Source organism: Podarcis gaigeae (assembly GCF_964106915.1).
Source record: "Podarcis gaigeae genome assembly, chromosome: 5".
NCBI classification, from domain to species: Eukaryota; Metazoa; Chordata; class Lepidosauria; order Squamata; family Lacertidae; genus Podarcis; species Podarcis gaigeae.
In genome coordinates, this window is record NC_139681.1 from 79,272,500 (window position 1) to 79,291,595 (window position 19,096).

General features: G+C 42.4%; 1 protein-coding gene across 24 annotated transcripts in view; it reads right to left on the reverse strand.

Moving 5' to 3' along the window:
- Positions 1 to 3,901: 3,901 nt before the first annotated feature.
- The window catches only part of PLCH1 (phospholipase C eta 1), a 150,413-nt gene continuing 135,218 nt past the window's right edge, over positions 3,902 to 19,096 (reverse strand). For 13 of the 24 annotated variants that reach the window (XM_083739075.1, XM_083739074.1, XM_083739076.1 and 10 more), the window contains 5 exons: positions 17,387 to 17,533; positions 16,667 to 16,746; positions 12,231 to 12,290; positions 11,328 to 11,694; positions 3,902 to 8,966 (listed from right to left, as the gene is read on the reverse strand). In XM_083739075.1, the coding sequence (XP_083595201.1) occupies positions 6,898 to 8,966; positions 11,328 to 11,694; positions 12,231 to 12,290; positions 16,667 to 16,746; positions 17,387 to 17,533 (2,723 nt within the window). In that variant the 3' untranslated portion in view covers positions 3,902 to 6,897. Of the gene's footprint in view, positions 8,967 to 9,262; positions 9,292 to 11,327; positions 11,695 to 12,230; positions 12,291 to 16,666; positions 16,747 to 17,386; positions 17,534 to 19,096 lie in introns of all 24 variants that reach the window. The other 11 variants (XM_083739061.1, XM_083739059.1, XM_083739079.1 and 8 more) reach the window with 3 other exon arrangements.

A 19,096-nucleotide genomic window follows, 5' to 3' on the forward strand; every position in this document is an offset into this window, starting at 1 on the left:
AGCCAGCAGACAGCAAACCTCTCCATTAAACGAGAAACTGGACCAATACATCACTTGGCATTCTTTGCACACACCTCTTGCAAATATATTTTGCAGGGTACCCTAGAAAGTCAGAGGTCTTCCAGGAAGGCAGCCTAATCTATGTCAACTTACATACAGTACAGGAAGGAAAACGACAAAGAAGGGGGCAGTAGTGGGGAGGTATACTTCTTTTCAGTTGCTGTTAGTGGTGCATTCAGGCCATAATATGATCTGTCTATGGGAAGCACTGGCAACACACTGATTTTCTTTCAGGACAGAAAGACCTTTAGGAAATCACATCTTTGTCCGGCTTGGTTTACTTCAGCGGGAGATGCCTCAGATGCTGAAAGCTACAGACAGCAAAAACTGTGCAACAGGCATAGAATCTGCTTTATCACCTTCCGTCTTCTTTCTGGCTTCTCATTCTCGCAAAGGTCACCCATTCTTCTACAGTGATGGGTAAATATCAACACTTTTAAGTTCCAGGGCTAGGGAAGAGGGTTCTTGTGTGGAGATAGAATACTTTTTAAAAATATTTTTTTTATTTTCATGTTCCTCACTGCTACCTTAGATACAGTCCAGTGACCATGATTTAAATATCACCACAATGGGGAAGACTGTGACCAAGTGACCAAATCCCTGCTGCATGTCTGTCCAACTAAGTGTTGATGGGCAACTTGAAGGCCTCTGGTCTCCCTTCTGAGGGTTCTTTATCTTTAGAAACTGGAAATGACCTGGTGGGTCCCTCAGTCAGTGGATTCCTTCAAATGGAGGACTGTCATTTGTAATGTGGGATGCATGCCCACCCTAGAAGTCGCCCACATCTTATAAGTGTTTGTTTTTGCTGCTGCTGCCGCTGCTACAATTTCCATGGAGTGTGTCAAATAAGATGGGAGGCTCCATTTGCAGCACTGGCACAAATGAACACCTTGGTCCCTTTTCATGTATAGAAGAGTCAGGGACGACTGCACTCATTTCTAAGAGGCAGATTTAGGGGGGTGTGGCCGGTTCACCTGCACCAAGCTGAGAGGGCTCTTCAAGGGGTGCCACAACAACTTGGAACAGAAGGCAAGAGGTGGGTGACACCAAATTCCTCCACATGCAACTGCTGGGTGACCTTGAGCCAGTCACACTTCTCTGAAGTCTCTCAGCCCCACTCACCTCACAGAGTGTTTGTTGTGGGGGAGGAAGGGAAAGGAGAATGTTAGCCGCTTTGAGACTCCTTAAAGGGAGTGAAAGGTGGGATATCAAATCCAAACTCTTCTTCTTCTTCTTCTTCTTCTTCACTGTGGTTGGTGCCCATTGGGCGGAAGCCAAGGAGGCCAACAGTAGGTGGAGGCACATTCAACAAGAGGCAGAAATGACTAATTCTCCTTCCTTTTGGGCAACATTGAGACTTGGGGGAAGGAAGCTGACAGGCAGGGCTGTATCTTGGGCTGGTTTAAGGGGGGAGAGACTGTTGGGATTTTTGACTATGTGCTATTTGATGCAGCTTCCCATAGAAGCAATTTAGGAGTTGTCGTCTGAAGGCCAAGAAGACTGAGCAGAGGGAGTTATTCTGCCTAGAGATATGGAGCCTTGGATACAACTCTACTGTTGGTCTCCACATAGGCATGATGACTCATGACCTTCCTTGCTAGTTAGTTAGTTGGTCGGTCAGTGTGTGTGTTCTGAGAGTCGTTTGGAGTTTGTTCAAGATAGAGTTAAGATCCGCGTCTGTATCCTGTATATAGTAACTTGTGAGTCTGCTGTAAATAATAAACACCTATAAGTAATCAAGTTACTGGTAGCAGCGTCTTGTTCCTGTTTCATCCTACCTGCCTGCAACTGATTGCTTCTGGAAGTCAGCGTATGCTCTGCTATATTCAACTGGTTCTGGCTAAGATCCTGCAACAGGTTATAGTTGCAAAACATCAATAGGGACTAGTTAAGGGCAGACTGTTGGTGGGTTAGTGCCCCGTTTGCTAATGAACCAGCCTCCACTGATACATTATGAAGTTTTCATTCGGACACGGAGCAATGGTTCCAAACTACAAGAAAGAAGATTCCACCTAAACATTCGGAAGAACTTCCTGACAGTAAGAACTGTTCGACAGTGGAATTTGCTGCCAAGGAGTGTGGTGGAGTCTCCTTCTTTGGAGGTCTTTAAGCAGAGGCTTGGCAACCATATGTCAGGAGTGCTCTGATGGGGTTTCCTGCTTGGCAGGGGGTTGGACTCGATGGCCCTTGTGGTCTCTTCCAACTCTATGATTCTATCATTCTATGATTCCCAATGAAGCACTCCTTCCTTTCTTTTTTCTCATATCAGATAGGTAAAAATTAGACCGAATACTTAATACTCACATCCCCTTCAATATAAACTCCTGCTTCTCAGCAGTCGCACTACTTGTTGGTTTCCGTCGGTCAGACCAAATAATATAAATGCTTTCTGCATCGGTTTTGAAATCATTTTGTTCTTAAACTGGTTTTCAGTTTCACATCCCAGCATCATTAGTGCAAAATGTATTACTTTCAAATTAGGTTTGGATGGAGATTTTCTCATTTTTTGTCGTATTGTATTACAGCCAGATTTTATAAAAATCAGCAGAGGGAAGAAAGGCCCCTTGCCCCTGACCCCCACAATAAAGAGGGAAGGCACTCATTTGGGTTTTTAAACAGGGATAAATTTATTAACTGCAACATTTTAAAAGAATGTGCAATGGCTTGAATATTAGGTACCCTTCCTACAGTCTGGGCCCCTATTAGTAAACAGTATTTGCTACCATCAATAGGTGCTAGAAGGAGGGGTGGATCAGTGTCACCACATATTTAAAATAATATGTAATTTGCTTTACAGAAAAATTAAGAATGCTCTGGGTGTGTGTTTAAAGAAACACCATGTTTCCAGTTCTTAAGTCTGTGAAGTTATGGCTGAAAGTTTGGGTTGAGGCTGAACATGATTTCCAGTACTCAGTGTTTGACTGCCAGGAAATGGATGGGAGAAGTGAGAAACTGTATCCCTTTTGAGTTCTTTGCCCTCCCTATAAACAGCAGAAGCAGCAGAATGAAGTGTGTAAAATGAGAACATGCCCATTTGGTCGTTATCCATACTACAGGCCAGACTTAAATATAATGTGTTGCCATGGAGCCGAACTTTTACAAACAATGGCTCCTGCCAACCTAGTAGTTCGAAAGCACACCAGTGCAAGTAGATAAATAGATACCGCTGCGGCACGAAGGTAAACAGCATTTCCGTGCGCTCTGGTTTCTGTCACAGTGTCCCGTTGTGCCAGAAGCCGTTTAAGTCATGCTGGCCACATGACCCGGAAAGCTGTCTGTGGACAAACGCTGGCTCCCTCGGCCTAAAAGTGAAATGAGCACTGCAACCCCATAGTTGCCTTTGACTGCATTTAACCATCCAGGGGTCCTTTGCCTTTTTTTTACCTATGGGGGAATGAGAGATCTTAATGTCATAGGTGCATATGGAACAAGTGCATTTACTTTCCACCTTTAAAACCATTTATTCGAAGTAAAGAATAAATGTGTATGTGTGTGCACAGGATAAAGAGTGCTCTGGTTATTGTTAGGAATCAAAGCTTTCTCTACAGGTGTGTTTAAAGCTAATCTAATTCTGTTGCAGAAGTGTGTGCCAGGTCAAGAAAGATACAGCCTATGCAAGTTTTATTTCAAAGCCGGATACTTCCGCAGCCTCCACTGTGAAAAAGCGCAGTCCTTCAGGCTACATTGAGTTAGACAGAATGACTGTCCATCTTGTGAATTGAGAAGTGGTTTTCCCCTTGAAAAGAGTGAATGTGAATGACAAGACAGAACAACTGCTGTTACAAACTGCCACTCACTTGACAGCGTCTTTCAACTTGGTTTCTTTTTTCAAAAACATGCATTTCGGTGCTTAAGGATTTCTTTTAATGTTTCTCTTCCATGAATACAAATAATATCTTGTATTACAAAAGAAAAAGAGGTATTACTTTTACACTGAACCAGAAATTCAGCTTACAATGAGAACAAACCCTCTAGGATAACGTTGCGTTCTTCTAGTCTACAGGAAAGAACTTGGACAAGTTTTTTTTCTTTTTCTTTTACAATCACTCTTCCTGAAAAAGCCCTTGTCTCAAAAGCGCATGATGAACAGCCTAGTTTTTCCTGGAATAAGTGTGGCATAATTGGCCATGTTTGCACAAAATACTGAGCTGCTTGTGCAGGAGCTGAGCCCTCCTGCTGCATTCTTTTTTCATGAGTGGGTAACTAAACCACAAAGCGGCAAGCTTAGTGTGATATCTGAACCCAGAAGCATGGTTTGTTTCACCCTAGCAAATCATAATTGCTACCCAGGGTGAAACCAACTTTAGTTGTTAGCTTGGTGATCATGGTTTACTAGGGTTTCTTTTGCCCCTCATATGAAAGGAGGTGCAAAAGATAGTGTTTCAGACAGTGTGTACCAGCCAATAACTTAAAAGTAAGCCTTTGTGGTTTGGCATTAGATCCTAATGTGGCTACTCTGCACCAATTTGCTGCTGTGTTTCACTGCCAAATATACGGAACAAAATACATGGAAAGCAGGGCTGGGCAAACAGGCCATACATTTAAAACACACAACTTCCACAAATAAACCAGGGAACTGCAGGTTCCCCCTCACACAGCTACAGTTCCCATCACTCTTAAACAGTCCCCAGGATTCTTTGGGGGGGGGGGAGTCATGTGATTTAAATGAATGGTGAGCATGCAGCCCAAGGTTCATCTTCACCGTTATGACCATCAGAGATGGGTATCTAATAGATCCCAGAGAAATGTGAAAAAGCTTCTATTGGGAAAGAAAAGGGAAGATATGATAGTCTTATAAATCTTAGGTAGGTTTTAATGACAAACTTTTTTGGCTTCTGTTTTTCCTTTCAACCCTCCCCCCCCAACCCCCCCCCCAAAAAAAAACTTTACACAATTGAGTAAAGCAACACAATTGTTGCAATTGCATCAATTTAAACCATGGTTAACATGAGCTAGATTCCATTGAAACCTGGGTTTGGAAAACCCACCAACCCTGATTCCAAACACTGGTGACATGGGTAATCTTGATGTTAACCATGGCTGTGATGCAATTGTAATATGCCATGGTCAAAGGAAAACACAGAAGAGAAGGTGGGAAATGAGACAGAAAAGAAGAAAGTCTGACACACCATGATCAGAGGATCAGGAACGTCACATCTATACTGGGCCTCTGTTCTTGGATCACCCGAGTTTTGCATGCAAGTTTCAAGGAATGTTTGAATGGGATGCAGCCGCTCCCCCTTTTCCTGATCATCCAATGTTTGGTTTCTGTCACTAGATGCTACTGCAGTACTGTTTATCTAGTCACAAAGACAAGCACAATATTTTGGAACTTGGTGATACCCTTAGAAAAACCCTAGTATTTAATTAACTATGTATGACTGGGCAGGATTAAAACACTACACCAATGTGGTGTAGTGGTTAAGAGCGGTAGTCTCGTAATCTGGGACAACTGGGTTCGCGTCTCCGCTCCTCCTCATGCAGCTGCTGGGTGACCTTGGGCCAGTCACACTTCACTGAAGTCTCTCAGCCCCACTCACCTCACAGAGTGTTTGTTGTGGGGGAGGAAGGGAAAGGAGAATGTTAGCCGCTTTGAGACTCCTTAAAGGGAGTGAAAGGCGGGATATCAAATCCAAACTCTCTAGTTCCATGAGATCAGATTCCACTTAGTTTACACAGTCAGGCAACCAATGTGGGAAGACTGAACCTATATAATACTTAAGAGGATATGCACTCAAAGGGTAAGGAAGATGTTTTATCAACTGTTGGTTTCAAAACAGGCAGATATCCAATACTGAGATATAGACACGTGAAGCAAATCAACATGATTGTCGGTTAATGTAAAACAAAGATGGACAACAGGTAGCCTTCCAGAGGTTGCTGAACTACCACTCCCATGAGTCTCAGCCAGTATGGTCAATTATCAGGGATGATGGGAGTTGTAGTTCAGCAACAACATATCTAGAAGTTAGCCACCCTAATGTAAAAAGGTCACTCTTTAGAGCTACAACTCAGCAATGGCAGACAGATCTTAAGTGTAGATTGAAACAAAGATAGCAAATGGAACACATGATTCAAGAGACAAGTGGGAGTCTATAAACACTGCAGAACTTCTTGGGGACAATGCTTGAATTTAAGCTTTCTTTCCCTTCTGCCAATGAAGTGAGGCTTTCAAGTTTGCTACCTTTACTCCCCCCCCCCCAAAAAAAACTGAAATTTGTACTTGAAAATTCAAAACCTTTGTTTCAACATTTGGAATTCAAAATGTGTGTCCCTATCATCCCTTTCACTAGTGTAAAACAGCACTGCCTCGGCGTGCCATGATCACTCTCTAATAAATACAGGTGTATTTAATTTCTTTGATGAGAATGGTATCAATAAAAAAAGGTGTGCGATTAGGTTCAAAGGAGGGAACATCATGGAGATAATAAACCACTTTAAAATTCCTTAGAAGCAGCAAAATGATAGAGACAAAAGGGGGAAGAAACGTTGTATTGAGTGCAGCATTTTGTGGTAATCAATAGCCATACCAAATTCTATTGTACAAGCATTTCAAATACAGGACATCAGGACCTCTTGCATTTTATGTCATGCAAACAACTTTTTTGTGTATAATTTCTTTAAAAAATGAGGAAAAAGACCAAGTACATAAAGTTTTACAACATCTATTTACATCAACTGTGATGGCAATGGACACATTAATTCATGACAAGGCTCAAACAGTAGCGAAAAGAATACATTTCTGAGTCATTTAAATGCTAATGGCTACGTTGCTTATGGATCATCCTTCATTCTGTGAGAAAGCTTGTAAACAATGGAGATGTACATTTATACAATTTACAGTCTCAGGAGAAAATAGATTTCTGGTTTATCGTCTTCGCTTGGCTTGGTCTCTAAAAGAGAATCATCTGTATAAAACCGGTCATGGTACCCATAGCGCAATGATGTGCATGCACCCTCCGGAACCCCTCGGTCCACCAGATTGTCCGTATTGAAATTATCCAGATAGCTTGCTATATAAGAGCCAGTGGAATGTCTGTTGATAATGTGAGGAGGTACAAGAGGCTTATTTCTAAGGACTACCTCTGCTACATTACTGCTAGTGTTAGAAAGTTTCTGCTTATTGGCTTCCTGTCGCTCCCTGGCGCGACTAGCAATATTTCTCACTCTGCTCTGACTCCTGGATGACAGTTTTCTCACCAACATTTTAGGGCAATCATCGTCCTGCTTGTTACAAAATGACTGGCAGCTGTCCTCCTGATCAAAGGACACTAGCTTTCGTAACTGTTCCGTCAGGGAATCTGTAGCCTGTGGTTTCTTAGCCTTCAGAGCAGTCACCATCTTGTCTCTCATGCCAGATGTAATGAAACCTCTGCTGATATACTTGTACTTGCTTTCAAAATTGCACGAGATGTCTTCTGATGTTAAGTCTCCAAGGCTCTTGGATTTACAAGGACTTGGTTGTTTCTGAGCCAAGGGAGAAGGCAGAGAATTCTTAAGAGCAGGAGAGTTCTCCATGTTACCTGTTGGAGAGATGTTCAACAATTCATTTGGGGTGTCTGAAATGTGCAAATAATTATTGTACAAAAGATCAACACACTGATGTTCTGGGTAAGGAAGATATTGGTTCTTCTTGCTCCTGAACTTGAAGTCTTCAAGTAGGTTGGTGGTGGAGAGATGCTCGCTGGTTAGGTTTCTGCAGACTGAACTGTCATAGCACAGAGTGTCCTGATTATGCTTAAGTTTCAGAGGAGAAGCAACTTGGCTCATATCTTCTCTCTTATATTCATAGGCAGTTATCAAGAGGTCCTGCAGCTCTCCATCAACTTCCATTAGGCTGCTGCCTGTAGAATTTACACAAGTGAAAGGGACAACTATTGTATGTTCCACATCTGAGCTGTCTGAGATGCAAGAGTTGCTATTGCTAAGAGAGTTCCAGTTGGCTCCACACTTCCTTTTAGCGTTTGCACTTAGCCCAGGTGAAATGCCAGAAAACACTGGGCAGGTATCTTCAGCAACATGTTTTGCGTCCTTGCAAAGAGGTTTGCCAATTGATGCTTGGTGAGAGGCTGGAGTAAGAGAGGCCTCGTGGATAATTGTGTACAGCGAACACTCTGTGGTCTGAGGGGTTGATAACATAGTAATTTTGGGTGCTGATCCGATTGGCATTACACTGGGAGACTTGTGGTCAAAAGATGTATTCTGATCACTTGGAGACATATGTGATACATGTGCAGGCTTCCTATTGTCAATCTTTTTGCTAATTCCAGGAGGACTCGGAACAACAGTCAAATTAGCTTGGTCACTTGTGACATCAAACTGTCCTATCAATGCTGAGACAGAACTGCCCACATCACTCTCATCTGCTAAAGAGACCTCACTGATCAGATGAGAAATGTCACTATCTTGTATGGCTGGTATAGAATGAAAGTCACGGACATCACTACAGGTAAGTGAAGATACATCAGGTAGTGGAGAATTGGCTATAGTACTATTTACTACTGCATGAGATCTAACGCTAGTTACTTCTTGATGTCCTGGAGAAAGAGAATTTCCAGCTACTGGTTCTCTCTCTTTGCAAAACAGAGCATCATTCAACATCTTTTGACCCATGCAACATATACCTTCATTCTTGTCCCTTTCAGGTTCCTCCTTTGGGTGAACAGATTCGCTGGAAAGATTACTTTTCCAATACTCCGTGGAAAAATAGGTTTCAGCTATCCCAATGGCAAAGTCTAGGCTTTCCGGCTTTTCATACACAGGTGAGCTCACATAAATGCCAGCTTCGATGGCCTCTCTTTTAAACGGAGATGAAAACTTTGCAAAGGAGAAATCTTTCTCAGGAGAAGAGGTGACCGCTTCTTTCAGGTGTGGTTGGTCCTCTTTGGTAGCTTTTTTACTTTTTGCTATATCAATTTGAAAACAAAACACAAAAACAGTGGTTAGGAAGATGCTCATCCACCTGTTTATGGCTACATTTTGTCTTGGAATAGGTAAATGGAGAATGTAAAAATCGATCACAATTGTGAAAGGACTTAATTATGGGATTGTGCAAGTTTAGTACAAATTATTCATGTGATATGAGGAAATGAGAAAATATATAGCACTTCATTGAAGCTTTTCTTTAATGTTTCATTACATCACTGCGGGCGTGATGTAATATTTGTTGCAAAGAATGTCAATGAGGTACCATAACCATTACCTTCAGCAGGGTTCCTATTCAGATTTGTACTATACAGAAGCATGGCAAACAAAGACAGAACAAAACAGCTCTGTTAAAATACCATCTGCAAACAAGAGGCATGCTTATCAAAATTCTTGAATTACACGTCCAAATCCTGGACTCTCATGCATAGTGGCCTCAGACAAGCATCTGGCTTTCATGAAAAGAAAGTGACTTTTCCTTTTCAGTTTCACTGGTACATTTTGTTTCTCGCTATTTCTGCATATCTATAATTCTAGGAACTGAAGAACGATGTCAGATTAAAACGCTTTCAAGACTGCCATGAAACAGGCTAATCTTCATCGCCATTGCATATTGTCTTGATGACACAGTAGGATCACAGATATTGGAACCTATTACCTCTAGATATATAAGGACCTTTTCCAATTTCCTGTGTATGGATTTTTATTTTTTTAAAGCACCTGACTGTTGGATAAGCAAAAAGAAGAGGGTTTGAACACAAGTTTGACCATGCCAAGGTTTACAAGGGTCAAGGCCTCCCTTTAATTATTTATATTTAGAAAAATATAAGCTGCTTAATTTTAAAAAAAATCTGCAAGCAATAAACATTAATATAAAATAATTATCAACAGTAAATGGATAAAATCAGCAAAATGTAAAAGCAAATAATAAATTATATAGGCTTGTTTAAATAAAATAAAAGGTTTTAGCAGTTGTCTAAAACAATACAGAGAAGTCACTGATGCCACCACACTGAAATTTCAACACCTAGCAGATGCAGAATGGACATCATGTGGCACTTAGAATCATAGAATCTTAGCGCTGGAAGGGACCCATGGGTCATCCAGTCTAACCCCCTGCAATGCAGAAATCTCAGCTAAAGCTTCCTTGACAGATGGCCGTCCAACCTATGCTCAAAAACCTCCAAAGAAGTGCAAACTCCATAGATCAAAGTGGTTGAGTGGGCAAACTATTAAGGACTTTATGTACTAATAGCAAAATCTTGAGCCTGTTCCATTAACCAATGGGCAGCCTGTGCACACTTTTGAACAGAGGTATAATATGCTGGAGGTATCTCACTCCTGTCAACAATCATGTGGCAGCGTCCAGGCCAACGGCAAGCGAAGCCTCACAGAGAGTGCATTTTTGCCATTTCGTCTTGAAGGTATGAATACTTGTGATCAAGCTATCTTGCTCCAGGAATGGTCATCACAGTGGCATACCCACTAAAGGTAAAGGTAAAGGACCCCTGACAGTTCAGTCCAGTCGCAGACGACTCTGGGGTTGCGGCGCTCATCTCGCCTTACAGGCCAAGGGAGCCGGCGTTTGTCCGCAGACAGTTTTTCCGGGTCATGTGGCCAGCATGACTAAGCTACTTCTGGCACAACGGAACACCAAAACCAGAACAGTGCACAGAAATGCCGTTTACCTTCCCACCGGAGCGGTACCTATTTATCTACTTGCACTTTTTTGGCGTGCTTTTGAACTACTAGGTTGGCAGAAGCTGGGACCAAGCAACAGGAGCTCGCCCCGTCATGGGGATTCGAACCACCGACCTTCTGATTGGCAAGCCCAAGAGGCTCGCTGATTTAGACCACAGCGCCACCCACGTCCCATAAAAACTAAAAACCACTAAAGTTGATAGAAATGCTGGTGTATTCCCAAGATATTCCTTACTCTTGCATTTGTTGTAACTTTAAATGAGTAAGAAATAAGCAGAATCTAATCATTTATGGCTACTGCGGTTATCAGAGGTTAGATATACCAGGAAAGAAAAATACAGCCCATTTGCTGTCCCGCAGCCTGATACTGAATTTATTCTCGTATGGATAATTTAAGGTTCACCTATACCTATGCCTATGATATGTTGAAGATTTTCTCCCTGACACCACAGGCAATAGGATTTAACACTTTTACATTAAATAAAAAAATAAAAACAACATTCAGCAAGATTTCCTAGAAACCAGGTAAAAGTGCAACTATTACCAAAAAAATAATAATCAAGAGTCGGAATCCATGAAAGCTTGAATACATGTATATGTTTTTAAGAAGCATTTATGAGGCCTCTATAGAAGGAACTTACCAGAAGTATTTTCGGTTTTGGTGGTGTCAGCAACAGGAGGTGCCTCCTGATCTGGTGATGGCAAGCCCACCAGATGGTATTTGTCAACCGGCATGGAGATGGGACGTGCCTGCAAGCTTCTACTCGTACGCCTCAGGATCTCTTCCTTCTCTTTCAAATTGGTTGCTTCAGACAAACTCTCCTTAAGCTCCGTCACTTCCAGAAACCCCATTTTGCTCTTCTTCCTGCCCTTTGCTGGCGCGCTGGCAGTGCGTCGGAGAATGCGTTCCCCAATCGACCTTTTCCGAATATAATTAGCGCTGTTTTCCACAGAATTATGCTTGGGGTTCTTGTGAAAGAGCCCTCGGAGCCCTATCAGTTGCTTGTTCTAAAAAAGAATAATAGAGAACGGAAAGGAGGGAAATACTACCTTTTTTTGAAAATGTGGCCTATTCCACACAAAAACACATTTCTAAACAGCTGCTTGTGTACATTATCTGGGCGATGAATGGAGAAGAATCCCAAGCAAGCAAGCAAACAAAGTGATCAAGCCAAGCAAGTCCACACCTGGTCAACTGAGGAGAAAGCAGGCACTGCTCGCCATGAGTTCATGCATGTATGAAGGGATTTCTCTCTGTCAGGAAGGCAGCCTGCCATGATAGCAGAGGAGTTTTATGAGAGGCCTCCTAATCACACATGACAAGCTTGCGAGAAATGTCCTGGGGTGAGAAGCTGCCCTGGGCCCAGGAGCATTTTATGACATGGGCCACTTCGAAGCAGCAACAGCAGGCCAAGGTTTCAAATGCTTGATGGGAAATGAAGTGACACAGCAGTTAACAGATCATGCGGTTAGGGGCGTCTCCTTTAAAAAAAGGACGATCAGTGCCCAGCAAGTGCAGAAGTGGCATGCTAAATAAAAGCTACCTTTGTGGCTCCTAGAAAGTGCATTATAGTATAACTGGGGTTGAGGATTAAGGGACTCCACTGAAAGGCAAAGAAAGGCACAGAATGATGGGCTAAATTTCCATTAATTTGGTCACATTGAAAACAACAGGATACATCGTGTTTGTCATAGAATTATGGGTAGCCAACATGGCGCTCTCGGATGCTGTTGGATTCCATCAGACCTGAACATCTGGCTATAACCCCTGACCTTCCGTTTTAACTCTGCACCCTGCTCAGAACTAGAGACTGGTAGATCTTTGGCTTCTGAACACCCATTTATACATTATACCCATTTATACATTTAATAAGCCCTGAGACAACGTGCCAAAGTTCTATGTCCATGCAGCAACAATAAAGGAATCTCCACCAAGCAAGGATGCGCCAGGGGAAAGAGAGTTACTCAAAGCCATAAGACTTGAGTAACAAGGAACAAAAAGCAGCAGCCTCAAGCTCTAGGTAGACAGGAGAGAAACATAAAAGGGAAGGAAGGGTGTGCCATAAATCAACAGCAGCCATAAATTCACTGTACCAAACAAACACGTCGACCAAGCAAGGTGGATAAAGGGGTCTAACCTCAAAATTACATTGTCTAAAATCTGGTTTAATGAGAATAGAGCAGAACTATCTTGTAGTCCTGAAGGGCATCAAGTAATAGCTGGCAATTTTTATGGTTCCAATAGTAAACCTATAACAGGTACAGTAGGCCAGGCCCTCCAGAAGTTGTTTGACACCAGCTTCCATCCACCCAAGCCAGAGGTTGTGGGAATTGTAGGCATCTATCATCATCAACAACATCTGGAGGGATGTCTGCAGGAACTGCATGCCACAGTAAATCAAGTAATCTCTAGCTCTCCTTACCCACTGAGAGTGAAAGACAAATTTATGATTTCAGATTATGAAGCTGGGAAGGTCAGAGATCACTTGTGCCTGACTCATAGCAGGTGTTCGGTTGTAACAATAAACCATGGTTATTGTTATAGGAATGAGCCTAGGTGAGCCTTGGGTTAACTCGTTTGCCCACCTCTTCCTATAATTTAACCACAGTTGAGAATTACTTTCAAACCCTAAACTGTGCTTAACCTAGGATTCACTGAAATAAGCCAGAACCATAAAACCAAGGTTCAAAGGGGACTTGTTTCAGTAAAACATAATTAAGATTAACCACAATTTGTGAAGGTTTTGATAAAATGAAAGGGGGGGGGGACTGTGGGAAAACAGAAGCAAAAGCTTCCAGTCTCCTCCTCATGGTTCCACTCGAGAAGGTGGAGGTTGCAGATAAGCCTGAGGTTCACCTAGGCTCATCCCTGTAATAACAAACCATTGTTTATTGTTACATCTAAATGCAGCTATTGGAAGAAAGTCTATATAGGTGCTTGAGCAAAAGTACTTGTCTGGAGCTATTGGGAAAAGAGGATTTTGTCCTCTAATGTTGTAGCTAGATGTCAGGGAACTGCCATCAGTACTGGAGGGAGAGCGCAAAAGCCAGAGGGATTCCAGAGAGCGTCCAGGGATCGGGAGAAGCAGCCCATCTTCTGGGGAAGAGAATCAGCGTAGCACCAGTGTAGAAGGGGGGCAGGTGGGGGAAGTGGCGAGGCGGTCCCATGACTCCTTGCCTGGGACCAGCGGGGAGAGTAGGGGTCCTCCGTTGCCCACGCCCTCCCTGCGCAGAAGGCTTTCGTGCAGAGAGGGTTGGCTAGGCGTCAAATAACTTCTTTGCTGGAAGAAGTTTAAGAAACGCCCACTCACGGATTCTGCCAGCGACTGAGTCAGCCACGGGTGAGTGGCGGTCCGGACAGATAAGGTTCACTTTGGCAGCCCAGCCAGGTGTTTGCACCCAGCCAGGGAGATATGTACCTGCTTACGCACGAGCAACCCCTTAGAAACCACTACACTAGATGACATGGTTTCCAGGCTTCTGTTACAGGCGTGCCCCCTCCTGTAAGGCAGAATAAGACTCTTAGTTTGACCTACCAGTGCTCACTAAATTGCATCCAGTTATTAATGGTGTGGCCTTCATGAAAATATATGAGCTGAGCATAAAATATGCATTCAGCCTTCTGTCAAAAGAAAAACTGCAACATTTAAGCAAGAAGATAATAGACACTGGTGGGTTTTACCAGACTGATGCCTAGTACCGGGAGGAAAAAATCAAGTCCCCAAATCCCAACTTACTGATATAGTAATTGGTATGAAAAATATTGATAGAAAAGCTCCCTTTTCTCATTTTAAAAATCCTTTCTGTTAATTCACCACATTGCATTTCTCTGATTGTGTCACAATCTTATAAGGATTCTTGAATTGCTAGTAGCAAGCTGCCTTATATTCAATCATGCCACTGGTCCACCTAGCTCAGCATGGCATGCACGGACTGGCAGCAACTCTGCAGGCTTTGCCAGCCGAATCTCATTTGCCAGGGGTTGAACCTGGGACTTTCTGCATGAAAAGCGTTGGTTCTCCAGCTGAGCTACAGCCCCTCAGCTATAAAAAATATTCATCCACATGAAAAAAACGGGAAAAAACACCCAAGGCAGAAATTATGAAAAAGCTTGATTCATGAAGATGACTTTTTGCCATTTTAAAACTTGGAGCAAGTTTGTAAATCTCCCATCTTCTGAAACAAAACGGAATAGCAGCAGCTTTTAATTAAGATGCATCCAAACTCAACCTCAAAAGAAAATCAATTACCTTTAAAAAGTAAACCAAAACCCCAATTAAGACTGCTGCAATATATAACTATATCCAGTACTTAGATGAGAAACAAATGCCATAGAACCCTCTTCTCTCAGGAAAAAAGTGAATTCCTGCTAAGGGTCGCTTCCCAGTCTTGCAAACCATTGAACTGGCTCCCCCAGTGATCGCAAACAGAGATAAGGAAAATTAATTAATTATTAGAGAAGCTGGAACATTACAGTTGGGGCAAGGCATGGGCCGACTTCAGACCCATGACACACAGCAGGATCTAGGGGATAGGGCTTACTAGCAAATTTTAGGTAAGCCCCTTATATATTAAAGCCCCTGGATCCCCACAGCTGAAGAGGGGCTACAGACACTGACTTTTAAATAATAATGTATACTTTGGAAGCACAGTAGTGAACTAAGCAACTCATTCATGGATGGTCAAAACAGGATATTTGACCAGATGGACTTTGAGCCTGATCCAGAAATACTGTTCTTATGTTTTTATGTTTGGGGTGGGAGTGGGAAGATATGGCAAACATTAGAGACAGGATCGCATACATTAAAAATGGGTAACTTGTTTTCTAATAATAATAAAAACCCTGACGTTCCGTTTACTGCTTGTTTTGTAATTTTACACCATATTCTTTTAATATGCTACAGTGGTGCCTCACAAGACGAAATTAATCCGTTCCGCGAGTCTCTTTGTCTAGCGGTTTTTTCGTCTTGCGAAGCAAGCCCATAGACGGCTTAGCGGATTAGCGCTATTAGCGACTTTTAGCGGATAAGCAGATAAGCGGCTTAACGGCTTAGAAAAAGGGGGGGAAGGAAAAAAAAACCGCAGGAACTTGCAAGACATTTTCATCTTGCGAAGCAAGCCCATAGGGAAATTCGTTTTGCGAAGCACCTCCAAAACGGAAAACCCTTTCGTCTAGCGGGTTTTCCATCTTGCGAGGCATTCGTCTTGCGGGGCACCACTGTACTCTTCTTCTGCCACCTGTGTGGAATAATGTTGGAAGTTGCCCTGAGGGCTCCATTAGAGAAGAGGCATGGTATATTTCAGGGATGTCCAACAGGTCAATCGCGATCTACTGGTTGATCGGGGGGGCGGTTCATAGTTGATCGCAGTTGATCACTCAATCCAATGGGTAGATCACTCCCAGTTTTTTTTTATAGTGGGAGTAGACCGCAGTGTCTTGAAAGTTGGACATGCCTGGTATATTTTATTTCCCAGATTCATCACCGTTCATTATATGTTATGTTTCTCAACACAAGATTTTTAAAAATTATCTAAATTATTATTTATTAAATTAGTATACTGCCCTTCATCTGAAGATCACAGATGACATAAAAATACAAAACGGGAATGCAAAATACATAATGAATCAAAAACAAACCGAACTACCGCTGCCATAAGCATATTTAAAGGGTTATAGAACGCTAATCAGGCAAACGCCTGGTTATAGAGAACCATTTTCACCTGGTGCCTAAACATATGTAATGAAGGTGCCAGGCCAACTTCCCTGGGGAGAGCATTCCACAAATAGGGAGCCCGTTCTCATGTTGCCACCCTCTGGACCTCTCATGGAGGAGACACATGAAGAAGGGCCTCAGATGATGATTGCAGGGTCTGGGTTGGTTCATATGGAGAAAGGTGGCCCTTGGGGTCCTGAGAATAAAACCAACAAATCCAGAAGACCACACTGTAGGCTGCAAAATGGCAACAAAATCCCCCTTACCTTTCCATAAATTTCATTGATTGTTACATGGACAAATATAGAAGCTTCAGTCAGTCCCTCCAAATAAACATGACGGTAGCCTGGTGGAAGTGGAAACCAGCAATTAGTATTTGGTATGTCAAGATGCTACCTCACCAAGCTATGCATGTTAATATAGGATATACAGGCCTGCTTTAGGTGGCTGAGGATAAGACAAGACAATGATGAGGCTTGGGCTTATTCTACCTTCCCCTTTGTACACATGAGACATTAGGCAGAAAATGTGAAGCCTGTGCTTTTCAAGGTTGTAAAGGCACAAGCAATAATGGCTATGTCCACATCCCAGAGAAAAAGATTGCACTCCAGTCTAGGCACAACTAGTCGAGGCGCAAACGTCTGCAGCATAGCCTGAATGTCCAGGGACAGAAGGACTAGGGAAATGGCCGTCAAAGATATCAGTTGAAAGAATCCCCACTCAGTCCTGGTCACAAAGTCTGCCACACATAATGACTTGACTCGGCTTCCTACTCTGATGTAGACTGCTGTTTTTCCTTGTTTGCCTATGCATTTCCTTCTTTCCAACAAAACCCCACATCTCAAGCTTCATGAGCAGAAAAGAAACCTAGTTAGAGCCCCCTCCCTTCCAATCCCACAAATTTACAGGACCAGCACAAGCTGAGACATGTTGTAATTTCACCCATAGTGCCAGCCTATCAAAGATAGGTAAGCAGAGGCACTAACCAGGCATAAGGCTGCTGAAGGCAACAGTCCTTTGTCCAACAAAGTCTCGGCCGATTGGATCATGATCCCAAACAAGAAACCGAACCAATGCTATCTCAGGCATGTGGATGTTGAAAGTGAGAGTTTCTTCCCACACAGGATTAAACCCTGTAAGGAGCAGAGAATACAAGTAGTCAAGTGCAGGAAGAGAAACAAGTCATCTAAGTACTCGCCCTGTTAACAAACCACCGAATGAGTCTACGCTGAAAGCCCAAGCAGTAACTTACTTTGTGTTGGGTTATTCCAGCTCTGAGTCTAGTACCTGAAAATTACAGCATCCCCAAAGAATACAGAAATTGGCAATTCCTGTTATCCTGCCTTCCATTCAAAAATAGAGGTAATTTCACCTACCGGCTTAAAGCCTCATGAACACTGTAATAAAGTTTGTGCATTACAGTATATTCATCATCATCTTTTTTTAAGTTTATAAGCATGCTCCTTGACACTGGAGCATGGCCAAATTGAGGCAAGAAAAACAGATGCAACGTGAGGCACTAAAGGTCAATTCGCAAATTATACTACTTGCAAATTGCGTTCTCTTTTACACTATGCAATTTTTTGAAATATGCTGTTACCCCATAATTGCTGTCAGTACCTATCAAGTATTATCACGAAGCATCAGACACTGCTCTGGTGCTGTGCCTGAACAGGAGACCTTGTCACTTGTCAGACATTTCCCACTCAACATGAGAAGGTTGTTGATATGAGTGGGTTTGACAATGCACACTCATACATTAGGAGTGGCGCTTGTGTGCACAACCCATGGACATTTTGGAGCATTTCTGAGCTCGGGCAAAATCCTGTGGTCTCAGATCAATTCTAGCAATAGGAGCCAAGATGAAAGTTCAACTAGTCCATTCCCACAATGCTCAAAAACACTCCAATAAGTGCCCAATTAACATAAAGAGGTTAAGTGCACAGTGTCAGTCTGCATGGAATGAGAAGTTGCATCCCCTTTCCCCCACAAATACAAATACAAAGGGGACATGACTGGAACCACAGTGGGACAGGGAGCGGACCAAATCTTGGGGTCAAATAATGCCTAAGGCTGGCCCAGCCACAGGATGCCCAGTATTGACTATATGGAACTTGCCGAACTGACTGGGAGACTCCGAGACCAGAGAGAAAAGACGGTGGAAGAAGATTGGAAGAAGTTTAAAGAATATTTGAAAAAATATGTTAAGAATAGCTTTGGAAGTGAATATAGGCTGTAGGGTTAGAAGTAGAAGACAGTGTATTTTAAAATAGTATTTGTAAGTGATAAAATGTGAAGATTTTTATGGTAAAAGTAAACCTGATGAAAAAAAATGGTTAGAAATTATGATATATGTAAACTGCTAAAGATGAGGTAAAATGAAAATCAGATAGGGGGGACTTGGGGAAGCTCATCTAACAATGTTTAGAAAAAATAGGGATAAGACAAGAATTTGTTTGTATTGTTTGTTTTTCTGTTTGTGTTGTTTAGATGTGTTATAAAATGAATATTGTTTGGGGGGGGAGTGCCCAGTATTGCTGCTGTAGATGACTTCAACTCAAACAAACAAGAAATCCACTAACATGCTTCTTTCTCTACTTTTTTTAAATATGTTCCGTGATAAAATGCAATGACCAAGAAAAGGAGAAGTTACCTCTTTAACTTGCTATTCCAACAGAAAAGAGAAAGTTGAAAGT